Below are 20,158 nucleotides of genomic sequence, written 5' to 3'. Positions count from 1 at the left end.
TAGAGAGCCCTCCTAAAACCCTTAAGGGCTTTTGACTTGTATTTGAAACACAGAGTATTAAGTTTCTTTGTGAATTTAATTGGGCAAGTATTACTTTTAAAGTAGCCCATCCGCCTGGAGCACAGCAGCTGTGATGGGAAGTGGAAAAAGCTACTGCAATATTTGGATAAATTGCCAAACAAAACTGTAAAAAGCCTCCAGTAATTAGTGGATGAAGTGAGAATTCAGAACTTGGCACCGGAACTTTATTTGCAGAAAGTGTTTGACTTGTTTATTGTGTATATTTGTTTCTAGTGAACAAGCAGAACAGTGATTTAAGCTACTTAACGCTAGCATATCATGAAAGTAAAGTTTGGCATTAATGTATGTATTTGTTTCCTCGATATTGTATGCAACATTTCTCTCTGCAGTGAAATCACCCAACCATCATTTTTTTCTAGAACTTAATAATAAAATAATATTGCATTATTACTTTGCTTAAATTATATTACATTGCTTAAATGTTACATGAAGCTACAGAACAGTTTGCTGTATTTCATAACAAAATTTTTCCCACTGCACCCATCTCATCAATTCCTGTAAATTTAATATGGTAACATTTGTGCAATGCTTAAATAAAAGGTACACTAAGATAATGAACGTAATAAGGGTAATGAAACCACCAGTGAATTATCAGGGAACAGGATTAATATTAAATTAACACTATGCTGGAAATTTAGCCCCAGTCTTAAAAATTACTGTAATCCTAAAAGCAAACTAGGTTGCATTATTAAAAATCCCATAGAATATTTCCCACACTTTGCATAAATTTATACTTTTATCCCTATTCTGTTTTAGCAGCTAGTGTCAGATTTAGCATAATTTATTAAAAATACAGGAAAGTTATTTTACATACAGGTACATCTGATGAGTGAGTTTTGAAATTCAGGACTTAAAGTCTGCTACTAGTCATTGCATATACTGAATTCTGGCTCAAACTATTCTGAAATTACTTGGGTAGGAGAATTAACATTTGTCAGGACGTCTATCACACAGATTATTCGGGTAAGAAACAGCAAAACCATTCTTAACACTGTAGACAGCTGGAGTCACAAGTCCTAGCTAAAATGCATAGACAATTTGAACAAACTATATACAACAGACTCATCTACATGTTATTTTTTCAGGAAGCCATAACGAATCCAAATTTGTAGCAAAGGTTGCCAAGAAAATTCTATTATGGTAACTTATATTTTGACATATAAATACTGAAGCAATAATATTAGCCTTGGCCTATGTGACTGCTAGTCATGTGTTTAGCTGTCTACTGACATGGGTGAAGTGTAAGACTTCATTTGCATGTTTACTGCCTCTATATTTTCTTACTGCAGCTCTAGTACATCACATGTTCATTAACAATGTATTGTTACATGCCTTTCCCATACCCTGCCATGCCACCGGTCAATACATCATAGCATATGGGTTCATATTCTAGAAAGAGGACACAATATCTTGCACAACCCTTCAGTTAGTAAAATGTACCATTAAACAGCCTGGCTATGACTGTCTAGCTTCAGGGAATCATCCATGTGTACACTTGAGCACAAACCTATGAACAACTTCCTGGTAGTCAATGCAGGCGATGCATCCATAATCAGCATGTGGAGCGACAATTCATTAGCACTTCAAATTTCACCAAAAAACTATTTTTATAGAATAAATATAAAGAACTTGAAATCAGTCAATGCTCATTACACTTTAACCTATGAATAACATGTCTCTGTGACAAAAACTGTGATAAACATAATTGAAGTGCCAGCTGTGACAAACTGGTCGAAGACTTATTTTTTGGGGTACAAAAAAAAGATTAGTGGTTATACTACATTTGATAAAGACTAAAATACTTACAAGTAAAATTGTGATAACCACTGGCTCCATAAGAAAATATGTTCTCATACTTTCTTGCAGTCTTCCTAATGCAATCCATAGTCATTATGACTATATTATTGTCCTAATTGTTTTTCAGAAATCTAAGTTATCATGGTCACTCAAAATGTCTAATATTTATTTTTTCATTATGAGCTCTGGACAAATGTGACAAATAAGAGCTTTACAGGCCAGTCTCCTGAATGCAAACCGAGTAGAACACTACACATATGTGCAGCCAATTTCAGTCTTGATTCCCAAATAATTGCTATTACAGGGGAAAGAGATTTCATCTCCCCAGAAAAGGTTCTATTTGCATTAATCACATTCCAAAATAAATTTATTTTTCCTCAACCAAGAGTTGTACTCAAATCTGAACACTTAAAAAAAAAAATTTTAGTTTTGTTCGAACCCCAACTTGCCTCCAATTTAAGAACTTACAATTGTATTGTTCATTTTTTTGACATTTCATCCATTACAAGACTTAATAGTCATTTTTTAATATGAATATTTAAGTTTTAAGATCTATATTTTGGGACCAGATTGAGGCCTGCACATGGGTACTGATCACAAAGGGAAAAGTACTCTGAATATTGTATATCCATATTTGGTGTTCTGTATTTCATATGAAGAAAACATTAGGCACTTCCAAATTGTAAAATATTTTTTCAGTTTCTATACAAGTAACTCACTGCCATGGTTAGAGAACAACTAGAGATGCAAAGTTGCTTAGGAGACAGCAGAAGAAAATGACCTTGTCTGGCAGTTTGTTCATCTACAACTGTTGTCTTTTTACTTGCAGGAAACATTACCCTGTTATTCTGCATTTGCTGGTTATTCAGTCTGGACTACTCTGCTGATGCCAAAGTACTTACAGAACTTCCCCAAAAGAAACAGTCCCTTGGATATGACTGGCCTTGTATTTGCATGAACTAACAGCTACACATCAATCACTTCTCTCACTGAAACCCACTGGATGGTGTTTTTTCACCTGGTCAGAAGTGGTGACATTTTGCTTAACTGTTTGGGAAGATTAGTTTCATTTGCAACATTACAAAGATGGCTGAAGATGAAAAACTGTCTCTAAAGAAAGCAATTCAGTTTGGTAATAATAGATATATTCTACCAGCAAAACTATGTGTCAGAAATGAGAATGCTCCCAAAATTTATAATGCTTGCTGTTTAGACAACATGCAAGTAAAACATATGTGACTGATCCATTTTAAGAGAAGCTGAATCACTAATGAAGAGCTGACTGTCAAATTAAAAGCCATCAGGAAAGCCACAGACTCAGTGTTCCCTTTAAATTAGTTAACTGTAAGCATAACAGCCTGTTGCAGTTTTGTAATACAGGTATCATGTTACCTTCAAAACACAAGGATTCCTGCATTCCCTAGCTACAAAAAGTCTTTCCTTAAATGTGATATTTCGTTATCTTCGCATTTGGTCTAATCAGCAATTCAATTTGAAGGAGCATCCCTAAAGAGAGTATGTCTGTTAAAAGTATACATAATAACAAGAAGAAGAATGAAAAGCTTTGATTCTTCAGGAGTAAGGTGTTTGTTTGTATCTTAGGAACAATCTTAATATAGAGTTCAAATGACAAATGAAATGGGTCATAAAGAAACATGTTACTTACAGAGTTTAAATGGTGATTCAATGGCCCAGCAAAGCATGAAAATGCGCCCAGTGCTATTGAAAAGGAACAGTTTGGATTCAGCTGATTTTATGAGACAGCCACACCACCGCAGGACCAAATCTCAGCAAGTTCGATTCAAGGATGATGGTGTGAATGCAAAGACAGAACTGGATGCTGATCCTGCCCAAGATATATCATTCATAACTGGAAAACCTGAAATATTTAGGGATCACAGTGTTTTGCTACATCCATCTCCATCTTTTCCAAGGGCTCAGAAGGGGCTTCGGAATATTGCTGTACAAACATCTCCTAGCCTCAGGAAACACTTCCCCATTTTTAAGAAGAAAAAACTGACTGTAAGCAAATCATTAACAGAAATGCCAAGTGAGCCTGCAAATTCTATCCAAGTAAATGGCAGCCTTTCTGAAAAAGACATTATGTCTTCAGATCTCTGTTACTTAAGAATAACTAATCATTTGGAAGATGGATTTAGGAATAGTGAAGTGGATGGTCAGTTAAGTCAAAGACCATTAAAAGCACAAAACAATGGACCTATCTACTCAGATAATTTCTCAGTATCGGAGAAGACAACTGTTTCTACACAGGTGCCTGAATACATACACATGAGTTTTCCAAAAGACGGCAACGTTTCCACTGATGCTCTAGACACAACCATGAATTTAAATAATTCAGTGCATTCTTCTACTGTCATAAATAGCAATGAAAATAATGAAAACGGCATGCTGTCATCTAATTCTGAAAAAGCATACCCTTGCCTAAGCAATTCTACTAACTGCAGTGAATGTAATCCTCATTCTGACTCTTGTGAAGCAGATAAAAGTGATTCTGAGCTGCTTGTAGCCAGCAAAGATGCTAGCAGTAAGGAAACTACTCCATTATCACCTCCATCAAATCACAGTTCATCTCCTTGTTTCCTCAGAGACTATCAACAGGCAGGAGAGCACAAAACAGATTCCAGCTGTGTAACATTAACAAATGATGATCACACAATAATGTCATTGACCAGCAGTAATGCATCAAAATCTACTCTGTCATGTAATACTGAAATCGAGAGAAATTCTACCCAGTCAGATGTTTCCCAGTGTAACAGCTGTTTAGAAGGATTTCACATAAAGTCTTATCTGCCAAGGAATGAAATAAAACCACAAATCAACAAAGAGATTAGCAAAATAAATCAAATTCATTTGGCACATGATGAACTCTGTGCCCTACAAGGCAGGCTGCAGTCTGTAGAGGAATCCTTGCAATCGAACCAGGAGAAGATTAAAGTCCTTTTGAATGTAATCCAAGACCTGGAAAAATCCAGAGCCCTCAGTGAAGGGTATGGTGCATTTTAATATTAATAATCCATCAGAAGTGTGAATTAGATGTTAGCATTCTTTTAACCTTTGCTACTGAAAGAATCTGGAAAGATATTTAAAGATATTTAAAGATGTGATATTTAAAGATGAGTTTGCAAAAATGGTATCTTATACCCTTTTTCTGGTACTTGGGCCTCAGTAGAGAAGCAAGTCTATCACCTGACTTTAGCTGACACTGCCTTTACTAAACCCAGTGTGATAGTTTATTAACTCCCTTTTTTATTTCGATTTGGTGTGTCAGATACAAAGTCACTGACACCCAAGAGCTGGCAGTCTCCATCTAGCTAAAGTCTGCATGCATTATTAACAACAAACCCCAACACTTTAATGAACCAACGTAGTGTAATAGCAACCCAACCAGCTCTTACTAGCAAAGTCAGATATGCATTTATTGCCAAAGCAGTCCTACTGCTGAAAGAGTTTGTATCAGCAAAAATGTGCTCCTGTTCAATAAATTATTACTGCCTTCATAAGCAAGTAAAAGGATTAGTGGCTAAAGCACAGTATCTGCAAACATTTGGGGACCACATTGTAAGTTACATTTCATAATGCCACAAACAACATCGCTGCTTAAAGGGAATGCCTGAAGAATATGAAAAGGCGCAACGCCAGGTAGACTTCAAGAGCTTCGATATGTCAGGCAGATTTCACAAGAGCGGAAGGTCAGTGCTTAGAAGGGATTGAAAATACAAACATAGAGCCTATGAATCTTGTTAGCAAGAACTCACTTCAGAATCTCAGATTTTGGAATGACTGCTTTCTGCACTATCATAAGAATGCATGACCTGTCTTTTAGTATTCTTTAATAGTAACTATTTGCCAAGGCCGAAAGCATTATGTAACTTATTTATGCAAATTATTTCTGCATTATTTATAATAAGAATAATACAATAAATGCAACAAATGTTTAAAGATTGCACACCTCTGTAGGACAAGGTTACAATAGATTTTTAAATATTTCTGTGCTCAAAACAGGTTTTAGACTATCCTAATAATAATTTCCAAAAAATTAAGAGCAGCTCCTACTTATACTAAGTGTGGAGACTCCTTCTTGGGTAACATTTAAAACCTCCTTGGATGCCATTCTGTGCAACCTGCTCTAGCAGACCCAGCTTTAGCAGGGGGTTGGACTAGGTGATCTCCAGAGGTCCCTTCCAATCCTGGCCAGTCTGTGATAACGTAGTAAGTATATCCATCAAATAATTTTTTGTCTTCAAAAAAACCCATAAATTAATCTTTCAAAAATATCAAGAGAATACAGGTTCCATTCAACTTGATTTTTTAAATCTAAAACATCAGAAAGTCTATGTTACAATATATTTACTTTTATACTAAGCACAGGTAGGCAGCTAGAATAATCATTTATGTGCAGCTGGTTTGTGTGTAAAAATACATCCTTAATTTTAAAATCACATCATGTGTATCAATAGCGTTTACTGACTACAGTTAAGGAATAAATCTGATAATCTTCCACATTTCCACAAACTCTGCAAACACCACAGAAAGAGGGCTGCCTTAAGATTTTTGTGCAGGTTCAACTGGCCAGAAATAGCACAGAGCATGACACTGACTTGCTCACACGATGCAGCACTAGGCCTTTGCACTTGTTCCCTTGTGGACAGGAATGGTTTGTGTGGCTGTGCAGAAACTCTCAGGATACAACTGAAGCCATAATTTTACATATCCTAATTTTCTTAAAACTTCTGAAGAAAATTAAACCTATTTTGAAGAATTCTTTCTTTCTCAGAGTATTTTATGTGGGAATTGAAATTACCTTCTTGCATTACTGATGAATAATTCTCCAACTCGCACTCCAAACATGAATTTAAACTCATTTTAAAAACTAAAATAAGTCAAGTTAACCTGTAATTTCACTCTGTACAGATTGCCTTTTTAATTTGGAAACATTAACCAATAACATCCATCTGGCTGTTAGCACAAAAAGACTTCTGTTACTTTCCACTGTGCCCACATATAATTTTATTCCATGTAAAGTGTTTTCCATATAATTCAGCTCCAACTATCCTCTCTCAGAGGGTTATTCTTAGTAATTTTTCTCTACCCAAAAAGCTCACATGATTTTCTAACACTAACTTTGTAATAGCCTAGACACAGCACAAAAAAAAATCCATGTAGACATACTGATAACAAAAATGCAAAAACATTTGTGAAACACCGAACCACAAATTTTGGTTTACAAGCAAGATCCAAGGGGAGGGAGTGGAAATCCAAGTATGTATCAAGTTTTAGCAGTCACTTGTCTATAATATATTTCATACCACTATCACCCCACTATGGTTCTTTACAAAATTACAGAACAAAATACACACATTTTCTCCCCTGCACGTAGTTATGTATGACAGAGTGGACAAGTTTCAATTATGTTTGCAAACCTGACCATTACAAAGAGTAACTCGCAGTGAAGCACAGTCAGATTATACAGCAATATTTATAGTCCATGTCTGCTCAGTCACCACATGGCTGAAAACAAAAATTTTGCCAAATAAATTTTAAGTTTCACACTGAGATTTAATTATAAGTTTCAATCCATCTTGCTAGAATCATCTAGCAGTAAAACTGAACATTCCAAATACTCGTGGAGGTAGCACAACACCACATGTGAAGAACCTCCACTTGAATTCCAAAAGCAATCAGAAAATTATATTAGTACAAAATTAACTTCCCTAATTCAAATAAAATGTCTTAAATATTAGTTATGCATCCTTCAGATGTAATGAGCCACCAACCTCAAATTGTTTCTAATGCAGATCTCTCCTCTGTTATAAAAATAATTCAACTCTAGCTGATGTTAATTAGAAAAGTCACTTTTCTTGTTTTCTCAGCACTCCAAATTTGTAAACTACCAGCAGTAAAAACCTGACTTGTTTATCTTCAAGTGAGGAAACATGAAAAGGGGAAAGAATGGAAATCATGGGGTAGAGACCAGATTGATTCACCAAAAGCATGGATATTCACATACTTTAAAATATGTTATAAGCACCAGTCACATGCCTAAATGTTTGCATAACAAATACTCATGCAAGAACCAACACAACCAGAATCTTAACAGCATGAGATGGGAAGGCTGCAAGACAAGACAAAAACATCAATCAACATAGGGTTTGGTTTTTTAAAGCAATCTTCTAATTTTAAAAAAATTGACACTAGATTTTGTAGTAAGGATAATAGAAGTGGTGAACAGAATTAGTTTTATTCACGAAAGATTCAGAGATCTGTTAATAAATACACGTTACATTCACTACTGTCTGTTACAGGCGTAACTTCTATCACACCGGTCAAGACCTCAACAACTGCAGCACCTGTCAGAACACCGCATGTATCATATACAGGTACTTCTTCACACAATTTTGTTTTCTCTGTATCTCTCACAAATGTACAATACAACGTTTTGCTCACAGCTATAAAAGGTCTCAATAATCATAAATCCAGTTTTTAACAAAAGACCAACAGAGACACGTGAGGTGGTCTGTTTGTTTTCCCACATAGAAAACAACTAATATTGGTGTTATTTTAAAGAGGTACTGTACTTCTGAGATTCAAAATAGAAATTTCCCACTAATGTTTCACAGCATTATTATTGCTAGCACGCTTCAAAAACCTTTGGTGCCGTTTCTGATGATGAAGCTCCCTTTGTGTGTTATATTTTTAAAGCTAGGGTTTCTGTAATAGATGTAGATCTTGGAAAAGATAAACACTTTACTCTCCAAATGCAAGTAAGCTATAGCTACAGTTCATGTTTACATGGAAAACAAACTCAAAACTCCCACACTTCCCACATCAATAAATGTTTATTTGTTACTATTTTGAGAAAGTGCAATTTTTGTGTAAGTTAATCCAAATTTAAACTGCAGTTTATGTTGAACTGTTATGATCAAGAAACTTCATAGTACTGTATTCCAGAAGCTGCACACGTTTCAAATGCTATGCCTATGCAAACACAATGTAAGAGTCTGGCTTGCCAGCCATTAACGAAAAAGCTAGCAGGTACAAAGTCTTGGCTACACTGCACATGTAAGTTGTCCACCTGGCAAGGGATTTTGTAGGGCTTGCACCAATTTACAAACACATTATCTAACCTCTGCAGTCTCAGCTATGAGGCAGAAAGCACACACCTTCAGTTGCTTGATTATATTTACAAAAATACAGGATAACAGAATTTCTCTTGTAGGTTGAAAACTTTTTCTTTATTTCAAAGAATATAGTAGTCCATTAGCTTCAGCTGTTTGTAACCAGTATGTCTTTAAATTTTTTATGGGTATAATGAATAGACTATATCCACATGGAAGTGTTTTTTACTCTGCATTTGCTACATGAGCCAAATTTATTAAAAAGCTTAACAAGGTAGTTAGGTAAACTCAGGGTTGGTCACAGCATTGGAACCTATTGTTCCACATACACAGTTGAGTACTGATGTCCTAAACCTCTGGTAATGAAACTCAAAGTAATTGACATGTCACAAATTAAACACCACATCTCCTCTGAGACAAAGTTGTTAGTGCTTTCCAGAGTCCATTCAATACCCCCGGAAGTTACATGACCTGTCTAAGAGCATAGACTGCTTCTGTGCAAAAAGGAAGACCCAGGACAAAAAAAATTGTCTTTACTTGGTGATTGTCTCCGGACAAACAGTCTCTGTACGTTTTTATTGGACCATACAGGAACAGAGGTCACTCTCTAGAATTTATGTACAAACAACCCTTTATCATGGGATGCCTCCTCTCTTCAGAAAAATTAATATGACGCTTACCCTGCATTTTTAGTTTACACAGTTTCAGTATAGGGAAGATCCTGAGCAACAAGCACAAGTATTTGAAAGAAAGAATGAGGAAGTAAAAAAACACCGATGTGCCTTTTTGATTTACTAGGTGGTTTATAATGTGCCTGGAACTTACAGTGCAATGATTAGTAGAATAACACAACAGAACACAGTTCCTCTAAAAAGTTTCTACTTTTAAGTGACAAAACAGGAGAGAGCAAGGACACAATAGTTTTCACTTTACAGACACGTTCCACAAATATGGTTATGAAAAAAAGCATTCTGAGTAACTAATATTTGAAGTTCATAACATATTCGACAATATTCTGAAAGTAGTAATTATCAGGTGTTACTCTAGACAAATCCATGCAATTCCTGTGTTTTACGTAGCCTAAAAGGTGCACGTAAGTATCATTTTCCATTAACATAGTATCGCTGTTGTCATTAATTATAGAATCAAGTGATTAATCCTGCTCCCTGCTTTCCTGCGCTTCAAGAAACTAACTTATTAGTGATTCAAACACTGTACAAGCAGAATGTGAGGTTACTGTCACTGAACCATCTTTATCATGTGCATTTTAAGCAGTGCCTGGGTCAAACAATGTACTAATCTCACATCAATCCCAGCGTGGATTACATTGATTGGTACAGTAGTAGAGAGTTTTTCAGTCTGACAGTGACCAGGTCTATAGTAGCTTTAAGTTTAGCTTTACTAACTATCCAGCAGGTTTATGTGAGGTGACTTGGGACTTTCAATCTAGATCCTGTAAGACAAATGTTTGTATTATAATAAACAAATGCAAGTAGCAACTGAAAAGTTATCTCCATGTATAAGGGACAGTATTAAACGAAGAATGACTTGAACTCTTGCCTCTAGAGATGATCTCTCCAGCATTAAATTAGAAATTTTAAAGATGGGAAGAAAAAAGGGACATGAGTAGATGTTATCCTTACATATAGTATAAAGCAAACATTTCTTTCTCCAACACCTGTGATCTGTGACTACTGAAAAGTATTAAGTTGCTGTTTTAGCAGGCAACTCACATTTGAGACACACTGGTCAAATCTGTCATTTATATAACTTTCTTCTTTTATATTTCTTATGTATTGCTCCTTATCCAGAGATCCCTGTCCAGTTATTCTACATTAGAATAACCCTATTATTTTTTTTTTTGCCAGCTGAGTAATTTTATTTCATAAAAAAAAACCCAAAAATCTATTACATGGAAAAAAAGCTTCTAGTTAATTTTAAGATATCCTTCAACAAAGTTTACAGATTTCTGTATACATACAGATACTCACAGTTAATAGTGTTTAAAGATATACATATTTACTAATTTTACAGATTTCTTCTTCTCAGTGCCCAAATCAGGTTCAGGGTCTTCATGTGCCATCTCAGCACCTCTCTGATGATGCCTTTTTCCTCCCAAAAAGCTTGCATTATGGAAAATACAACCAGTTCCTTTCTACTCTCCCCTCTGCCTGCTAAACCCTCCACAGCAGACATAGCCGATACAACTCCCAAACTCCGGCCCAGAAAAGATGGCTGAAATGAAGAAAAACCATAGAGCATTGCATCCTTGTCATATTTTTTTTTTTCTTGTTTTTGTTTAACTGTACTGGTTGCATCAGACTACTTAATCACTGTCCACATCAATTCTTTTGAACCTTATTTCTGCACATATCTGCTCTTACCTAATTAATGTCTTGGCTCTTATTTGACATCTATAATAATTATGGGCTTCCATGGAGAAAATAAGTGACGTTCTGCTTTCCTGTTAACTAATACCACTTATCTGAAAGACTTACAGACTTGCTTAATTTCATATATTTTTGGTCCTAGCAGATCTCCTAGTGGGAAGCATTCACATTTAACAAAGTTAAGCACGTGAGAGTTTTGATTTTGTGCCAAGCATATGACTGAGTATCAAAACCTGACCATTGAGTAAGATGCATTGAAAGGTCATCCTAGCACATTTTCATTTTTTCTCCTTAATTTTTGTCCCATTGTTTTGGCCACATTTTTGGAGTTCTTAACTGATATTAAGAAAAAATTTTCCCTCAGAAAAGATTAAAAGGTTAACTTTTTTTCAAAGCAGCAACCTTTGTGTTTTAACCAAGCTCCAATGACAAATTATTCTAATGAGGTAAGCATCCTTTCCACATTAAGAAATTTCTCACTTACTAGCTTAAATCTCTTCGTTTTTCCATAGTGTAGAATACGACTTCAGACAACAAGAAGGAAGATTTCATCAGATTTTGGAAACACTGGATCATGCAGAGCAAAATCCAGCTTCAGCTTCACCTCAGAAGCTACCCTCTGATTATCCAGCTCCCGAGAAAAAGGAGTTAAGAAGAAAATCAAAAAAGGTGAAAAGAAAATGCTTCTGGTGGATTTGATTTCCTTCTGGATCCTTTTACATTTCAAAAGACACTGGAACACAAAGAGGTTGAAGACCACACACCTGAAAATGTGGTATTACAAAATCATAAAACTAAAGATTGTTTAATTAGAGTATCTGAAAAATCAAAATAATTTAATTTACTAAAATCATCTCACTGCATAAAGGCACATGAAGATACTATTTTCAAAAAGAAATTGTTTCCTTCAAAAGGAATCTTTCTCATTTTTTCCAAGGACATTTTCATATGCTTTGAAAAGACTTTTTTTTTTCCCCAACTTTCCAAAAATAACAAGGTTTAAATCTCTGCTTTATAAAACAATGGTAGACAAAGCTAAAGTTGTCACACAGCCTTCATTTCCTATTTTAAGCAACATGGACTAAGATGAAAGAACTTTGGTGATCTTTAAACAACTCACACAATCAAGGACAAATCCAGGGGAATCTACATGGTTCAAACAAATCTCTTCTCAAAGGAGACAATTACAGTTATTTCACATCCCCACTGAAATGCTTTTGTTGCTGTCTTCTAATATTTAACGAGAAAAAAGGAATGTCAGGTTAAGTTTTCTCTGTCCTTGTACTGGTTCAATTTAAAAAGCAACCATTTAGAAGTTTCAGCCATTTAACAGACTTCTCTGAAATGAATCATAGAACCGTACAACAAGAAAGTATCAGTAATTTTAGTCTTAACCCCCTGCTCAAGCAAGGTCCAGTTAGGTGAATGTGAGTTCGGAATATCTCCAAAGACAAGAATCGATAACTTCTTGGGGCAAGCTGTTACCATTTTTTTCCCTAACATCTAATCTGAATTTTCTGTTTTAATGTGTGTCCATTATATCTTGCCCTACCCAAAAACACCTTCAAGAAGAATTAGACAGATAATAAGACCTTGTTCCTAAGCCTTCACTTCTTAAAGACTGAACAAATCCAATTTTTTCTGCCTCTCTTCACATGTTCTGTGCTGCAGCCCACAGTCATCTTGGTGGTCTCCCTCCAGTAAGTCAACGTCTTTCACCTACCCAGAAGCCTAAAACTGGACACAATACCTCAGATGTCAGCATACAGTTGCTGAATAGAGGGCAACAAACACTTTGGCTACTGTCTTCCTAAACTACTTGCCTAATTTGTACATTTAAGAGCTGTATCACTATACAAAAATATCCCAAGATATGATTTTTTGGCCTTAAGATAAAAGTTGATACACAACAGAAAACTGATAACCAAAACAAATAGTATTTAATGAACTTATCTGTATTATATAAACAGATATATATGCTGAAAAAATTTTTTTCTGGTGGCAATGCAGCTATTTCTTTCCTTCAAAAATAGTGAGTTCCCAGCTAGCACAGGGTATGCCAACGTGTAGGGTTGATTATACTGTTATTTCACTCATGAAAGTGTGGTCAGCTTTCATATGGGAGGTAGAAGGGAAAAGGTTTTCCAAAGTGAGTATAAAGGGCACACTGTAAGGCCCAAATAATGTATTTTATATTTAGTGGAATGTATTGCAGACCTTTTCTTAGAAGTTACTCTGGTTAATCAGTTGAAATGGTGCCAGAGTATTCTGTAGATCAACCCCTGGATCTTATTTTTCTAAATCATATTGTATTAATTGTGCAATGTTAGTTAAAAATATCTGTACACTTTTTGTACACCTGTGTTCCTTGAATTCTTAGGGTTAACCACACATTTGAAAACACATTAAAAATGTTTTGCACAGAATTTTGTCTGGAAGAATTAAGTTTTTTGATAAAACTAGTCTTCATTTAGAAGAGATTATGCTATGTGACATGGGTTAATTTATCCAAATTCTAAAGGACAGATAGTTTTAAAAAAACATTTCCGTGTTCAGTCAGTATGTAAATGACAGGCATAAAATTATCATTATTTTAGAGGCTTGTCAGAAGAAAAGCCTTATATAAATTTTTACTAGCAAAAAGGATGTATTTAGTGAGACAGAAAAGCTCTTCAATAATAATTTGTGGGTATAACAAAGGTAAGACATTATTACATCAGAACACGTCATTATATTAGACTTAAATACTGCTTATGCTGGTATGCCAACAGCATTCCTATCTTGCATTAGTGTCTATAATTGAATTTATGAAGGATTTGTTAGTGTGTAAATGTTTCTTGTTTATTAAAATAACATTTTAATATCCTCTGTGGCAAAGGTATAATAATTATCAACACCAACAGGCTTAACCAGCAAAACCAGGACAGGTTTTTTTCTGTAGTGAAGTGATTTTCAATAATCTGTTATTATATCAAAACAATATTTTGTGTCTTTCTTTTTGTTAAGAAGCACAAAAAAGCTCATTTTAAGCTGCCTGACTTTGGTTTTGCATACATAATGAATATGGTGCTTTCAATATATTTTTAAAGGATCCAGATTACTCAGTTTAAACAAACCACAGTATTTTGGTTCACAACACAGCACCAGTCAATTCCTGGGGTCAGTAAAACTATGCAAGAAGAAATATCTCTACTTAGTTTAAGGAAGTCCAACCAAAGATAGTTGTAAGGCTTTAAGCCTTTCTTATGACCTGAACAAACATCAGTACTTCCGAAAAACTCAAATATACTGATTTAAATAGTTACAGGATCTATATTTTCATGTCTGATCTTGATGTAATTCAGAAGTGTAAACAATTTTTAATCCTTAATCTCCCAGTCAAAATGAGCCTTTGGTCTCCATATTCCTGTCGGTTATTTTTCAGTTGACTCTCAATCGCTAAAGTATATATTATCCATATATGGATATGAAATTCTCTTTTTAACATATGCACACACAGCAGTAGGGAAACACTTCAGGTATCTAGGCCAGCCAGCCTTCGGCTCCCAATGCTGCAATTTAAGAACATTTGCTTGTCTTTCAGCCTACATTCTGTTCCGTGTTTTCAAATTCACCACTAAGACATCTGATTTTCTTGAAAGAAAATATGAAATTACAGTGCTGCTAAAGCACTGTCCTTCAGAAAGGTTGCTCCTAGAGTTCCCTGTTTCAGCACAACGATTTTTTTTTTTTGAGTCAGCAGTAGTAGCAATAGCCAGACAAGTTCTAAATACGTATTTAGGGTCCAAACAAATGGCTTATCTGAAACACAGAACTCCCTCATTTTTCTTGCAGAGGCTCTGACTACCACGAACAAACCCCATGCAATAGTTTAACAGAAAATAAAGCAGAAGTGTGCCAGAAGTAAATTATTCCTACAAAAGTGTAAGCGTCGTAGTTTCACAACAAAAACACATAAAACTGCACCTACTTAATGAGAGAAGACACCCAGTCTTCTCCACGGTAGGTCACACACAACAGACTTGAAAAAAATTAAAGACAACATTAGGGCAAAAGACTATTCGTTACATTATAAGGCAACAGTGGGAAAAGTGTCAGTCATGGTAAGCATCAGCCACAGCAAGAAGGTAAGGCTGCTTAGTTGCTATATGTTTTGTTTAGATTCAACAGAAATTTGTATATCCTAGCAACACAAAAAACCTACAATTTAATAAACTTGAAACACATAGTTGGAGAATCTAAGCTATGTGAAAATATAATATGTAATCATTTTTTGTTTTATTGTTAAATATTTAAAAATATTTTAGTAAATAATTATTAATTTTTATAGGAAATAAAAATATTATCACACACACACTATGTGATTTATGTCAAGACTGGAAAAGCAATAGAAATTGGTAGACTTCTAGAAGAAAATAGTATTGGCTATAAAAATTTCTCTGATTTAGAAACTCACAGTGTTAATGCCTAAAACCAGCTCCCAGAGTAGGAAATAAACATATAGAAATATATACAAGCATGTTCTAAAAAACCAACAAAACCCCCACAAACCAACAACAAAACATCACCAAACCCAAAGCTGCTTGACAGCCCTTGCATACAAATGATTGTAGGCTTCTCTGAAAGACATTTAAATGACAACTGCAGTATGCTATTTATAAAACATTGCACAGAATATGGCATATTCCAAAATTGCTGTATTTGAAATTGCTGTTTTATGGGGTCAGCCTAACTTTCTTTGAAAATTCAGAATGTATGAATAAAATTCTGATTTCTCTCTGTCACGTAACAGCAGTTCATGTAGGGCTTTTTATAGTTTGGTGCACTATAGTTTTTTCAAAAAAGCCACAATATTTAGCAATTATGCTAGCTTAGATGCAAAACATCCTCCTAATGGAATGTATTATCTAATGTACATTTTTTAAATTTCGAGGTTCTTTAAATATGATATCTTTTGCAATAAAATGAGATATTTTTCTTAGGTTTCAGGAATCAATAACATTTATATTATAAAGGAAGTGAACAATTATTCTTTGGAAAAGGAAAACAAATGGGTAATGAATAAACAGGTCTTTCATGGAATCATTCAGCTTCTTCTCTAGGTAAAGGATCTTAGTTTGAATACTGAATAAAAAACCCTGTAACTTTTAGCTAGACCACGTGTATATTTGAATATATCAGGTTCTCCAACCACAGCAGCTCTGCAAAATGGTTTCTCTGATCATTATTTCCCCAAAGAAATTGTTTTCTGCAGAAGTATGCTATCTAGAGTAGGTTTGATTAACAAAGCATGCTTTTTTCTTTTCAGCAAAGTTTTTATTTGTACAACTTCTTACATAATTATTGTCTAAAACCTTTTCTGTGTAGTATAACTACAGTCTTTTCCTCATGCTAAACTGATACTGTTAACAAAATCAAGTTTGGAAGTACCAATGGAAATCTTTAAAATGTGTATGATGGATTTATGATATTTTTGTTTACTTGACCAAGCCAATACTGAAAACAAGTACTTCTGTATTCTACATGCTTCCATATGTTTTACTTCTAGCTTTACTGTGGTAGGCCTTCACTGCATCACAGCACTGTTTAACTACAACCCCAGACTTCACAGAAGCTTCAATAGCCAATTTCAGATAATACTTGTCCCTCCTCATTACAAGTTTAGAAGCAGTTCTACAACTACAGACAGTCAAGCCTTTTTTTTTTTTTTTAATAATGAAAACAACCAAGCAGCCGTTAAAGCCTTCAACCTCCAAAACACCACAGTGAAGGCAGGAACTGTATTTAAGTCTTCTCTGCAGTAGTTGCAGAGAACCAGATTACTTTTCCATCACTAACACCTTCTCCTGATGGGATTATGCCCTTCTGAGCCTGCTTCGTACCTGTAATTACATGAACAAAGCTCACTGCATGCTGTTACCAGTTGAGCACAAGGCAGCACCTTCCCTTAGATTCAAATGGCACCACAGCAAGATAAGATACAGGCAACTGTAACCCAAAATCCTTTCAAATCCTTATCTGCCAACAAGCTAGACGATTGTGAAGACACCTGAATATGAAAATTAACCTGTTATCCATGCCAGAAAGCAAAAAAACTTAGGTAAATAAAATCTAGCACTCTATCAGGTGCAAGGCATTAAAATTGCAAGGAATTACAGGTCTTGTAAATTGTAACCATTTTTTTAATTAGTATAACACAGTATTAGCATTGGTTTTCACACAATTTTCAAATTCTAGAAGATTACACAGCAGAAAATAATAAAAATATTTGCAATTTTCAGAAACATGGTAACAAATTTAAGAGTCTAAAGCATAATCTTCTGTTCCTCTGGAAGTAAATAACAGATGTAGTCCAATTTGAAGTGTCGCTCATATCCATATAATATCAGCTACACAGTCTGTCTGCATCTATTCCATATGTCCCACCTGTACTTGGAGTTCACCATACTTTTAGCAACTTCCGCTCACCTAAGCATACTGCAGAAGGCTGTAATTCCTATCTCCTTTATTTTTAAAAAATTTAGCATTCAGCTTTTCAGTAAGTTTGCCTCTCTCAAGAAGTTTCAAAGCAAACCTGCAAATTAACTGAGTGAACTGGAGGTAGTACCCAGAGCACGAAATGAGCACATTTTGCCAGCTCTTTCTGAATGCAAAGGACCATTTTGTTCATTATGAACATGTCACATTTAAAAGACCAGTCTCTTGAAAAATCTTGCCTCAGCTCTAGAAAAATCTGTAATTTATTGGAAATATGCTTTGAAAAACTTCTAAAATGCCCAATATACATATATGCATAGGTGCTTATGAGCATTATTAGCATTCAGACATCTGCATTTCAAAATTTACACTGGATTTAATCTTTTTAGGTAAAAGTTGAACAAATTACAGTAGATGAGAGAAAGGGAAAAAAAAAAAAAAAAAAACAAGAAGAAAAAAACATCCACACTTTCCAGACCATTTTATTTAATTGTAACCACCTTATTTCCTAATGTTTTCTAATGATAACTATTTTTTTTTTTGCAGAATTACTAGTGTTGCACTTTGCTTCTTCATTTACTGTTTATAGTGTCCAAAAATACTCCTTAATATATTATTTACATCATTCATGACATTCATATGATGTTTTCTTTGCAAGTAAAAAAACATTTCCAACCATTCTAGAGAACTGAAAGGTAAATGGGTCTTTATTCAAAACCTTCTCCCGTTGCGGCCATGCCAGAGGGTTACACATAGAAGAATAACACACTGGAGTTCTGATAAAAATTATATGGATTTCTGAAACTTGCTGATCTACCACCAGTCTGAAGCAACTATTGGCAACTATCTCCACTGAAAAACTCAATTAGGAGACCGATCATTAGGAGACACACATTCTCTAACTGGCAATGATCTAAAACATATTTTGGTTTACCAACAGAAATGAACAAGGAAACATGGTACATTTTAAAAGACTCACGATGTACCTTTTGTGGCAGAAACAATCAAGTACCTGCTGCTTGTGATTTTGCAGAATAATGTAAATCTCTAAAGACTAACAACAAATATGCATCTTCTTTAAGTGCACAGTCTACAGGGTGACTTCTATAATTCCCACTGAACACAACTTGCTGACATTCTCACAAATAGTCTAAATCAAGAAGTACTTCATGAAATGTACTTAAATCCAAATAAATTGAGGCATTGGTCCTTAAATATAACTGTCAATCATGACATCTCATGACATCTCAACAAAAATCTTAGGTGAGTGCACCACGCCAGGACATCCCCAGACATTTTCCCTGTGCACACAGGGCATTATCTTGCCCCTCCAGAAACAGAACCAGGAATGGCAGCTGATCCATAGCAACTATAATCCAGCAAAAAGTAAAGCATGGAGAAAATGTTTTGGTTGTTTGTTTAGTTTTACTCAGACTCTTCTACTTCAGATTAGTAGAAACACTATTTTCAATGTGTTAAACTATGGCCTTTAAGCAGGTTTGTAAAACTTTCTTTGTTTTGCAAACAGCAATTAACTTTATATTTAGTGTTTATATTTTTAAGGTATGCACAAATCTCACAGTATTCAATTACACTTCAGAAGACACTACAGTGGCACAGCTGAAAGCAAAAAGAATAAAGCTTTAGATCTCTTATTTTAGATCTAAAAAAAGTCCACAAGCAAGGACTCCACCAATACCATATCTGCATTTTTTCCAGGATAACTGTAAAATTACTTTCAAAGCATTAAAAATACATTAAAATAGTACTCACAATTAAGGGATCATCTCGTCCCATTGTAATAACAGTTCTGTTCACCGTGCGTAATAACAGTACCATTATTTCTTGAATATGGTGATAAGTTGATGCCTGAAAATGAAAAAAATAAAATGTTTTAGTAATAAACCCATACTCTTGTAAAAGAAAGAAGAAACCAAGTAATTCCATGTTGACAGTTCAAGTTGTATAACATAACCACCTTATTAAAGAACAACTCCAATTCTTCTTGCTCACACTGCTCCTTAGTTCCTGCAATTTTAGTAGAATACTCATTTCAAGTGGCACAGTCAAACTTTCACCCTACCTATCCCACACCTGTTTTTTTTTCTTTCAGATATTTACTTCCCATCCCTCGCTCAATGGACTTGTGTTTTCCCAGTAACTGTGTCGCCTGTAGCTTAACAGCAATACCCTGGTGACAGACAGCTGAGGCAAACTGTATCATAGTTCTCCACATCTGTCAATGGCCCTCAGGGCAGTCTGGACCTCAGTAATATT

General features: G+C 34.9%; 2 protein-coding genes across 3 annotated transcripts in view; one reads left to right on the top strand and one right to left on the bottom strand.

Annotated features, from left to right (window-relative positions):
• Window positions 1-15,634, top strand: part of INSYN2B (inhibitory synaptic factor family member 2B) — a 40,893-nt gene extending 25,259 nt beyond the window's left edge. Inside the window, exons 2-4 of the mRNA XM_040604556.1 lie at window positions 2,708-4,886; window positions 8,202-8,276; window positions 11,917-15,634. Of these exons, the coding sequence (XP_040460490.1) occupies window positions 3,505-4,886; window positions 8,202-8,276; window positions 11,917-12,103 (1,644 nt within the window). The 5' untranslated portion in view covers window positions 2,708-3,504 and the 3' untranslated portion in view covers window positions 12,104-15,634. The remainder of the gene's footprint in view (window positions 1-2,707; window positions 4,887-8,201; window positions 8,277-11,916) is intronic.
• DOCK2 (dedicator of cytokinesis 2) overlaps window positions 1-20,158 on the bottom strand; it is a 197,882-nt gene that overhangs the window by 104,209 nt on the left and 73,515 nt on the right. For both annotated transcript variants that reach the window (XM_040604553.1, XM_040604555.1), the window contains exon 27: window positions 19,655-19,750. In XM_040604553.1, the coding sequence (XP_040460487.1) occupies window positions 19,655-19,750 (96 nt within the window). The remainder of the gene's footprint in view (window positions 1-19,654; window positions 19,751-20,158) is intronic.

Source organism: Falco naumanni, chromosome 8, assembly GCF_017639655.2.
Source record: "Falco naumanni isolate bFalNau1 chromosome 8, bFalNau1.pat, whole genome shotgun sequence".
Classification (NCBI taxonomy): Eukaryota; Metazoa; Chordata; class Aves; order Falconiformes; family Falconidae; genus Falco; species Falco naumanni.
The sequence above is the reverse complement of the archived record's forward strand: the minus strand, read 5'-3'. Positions and strand labels throughout refer to the sequence as shown.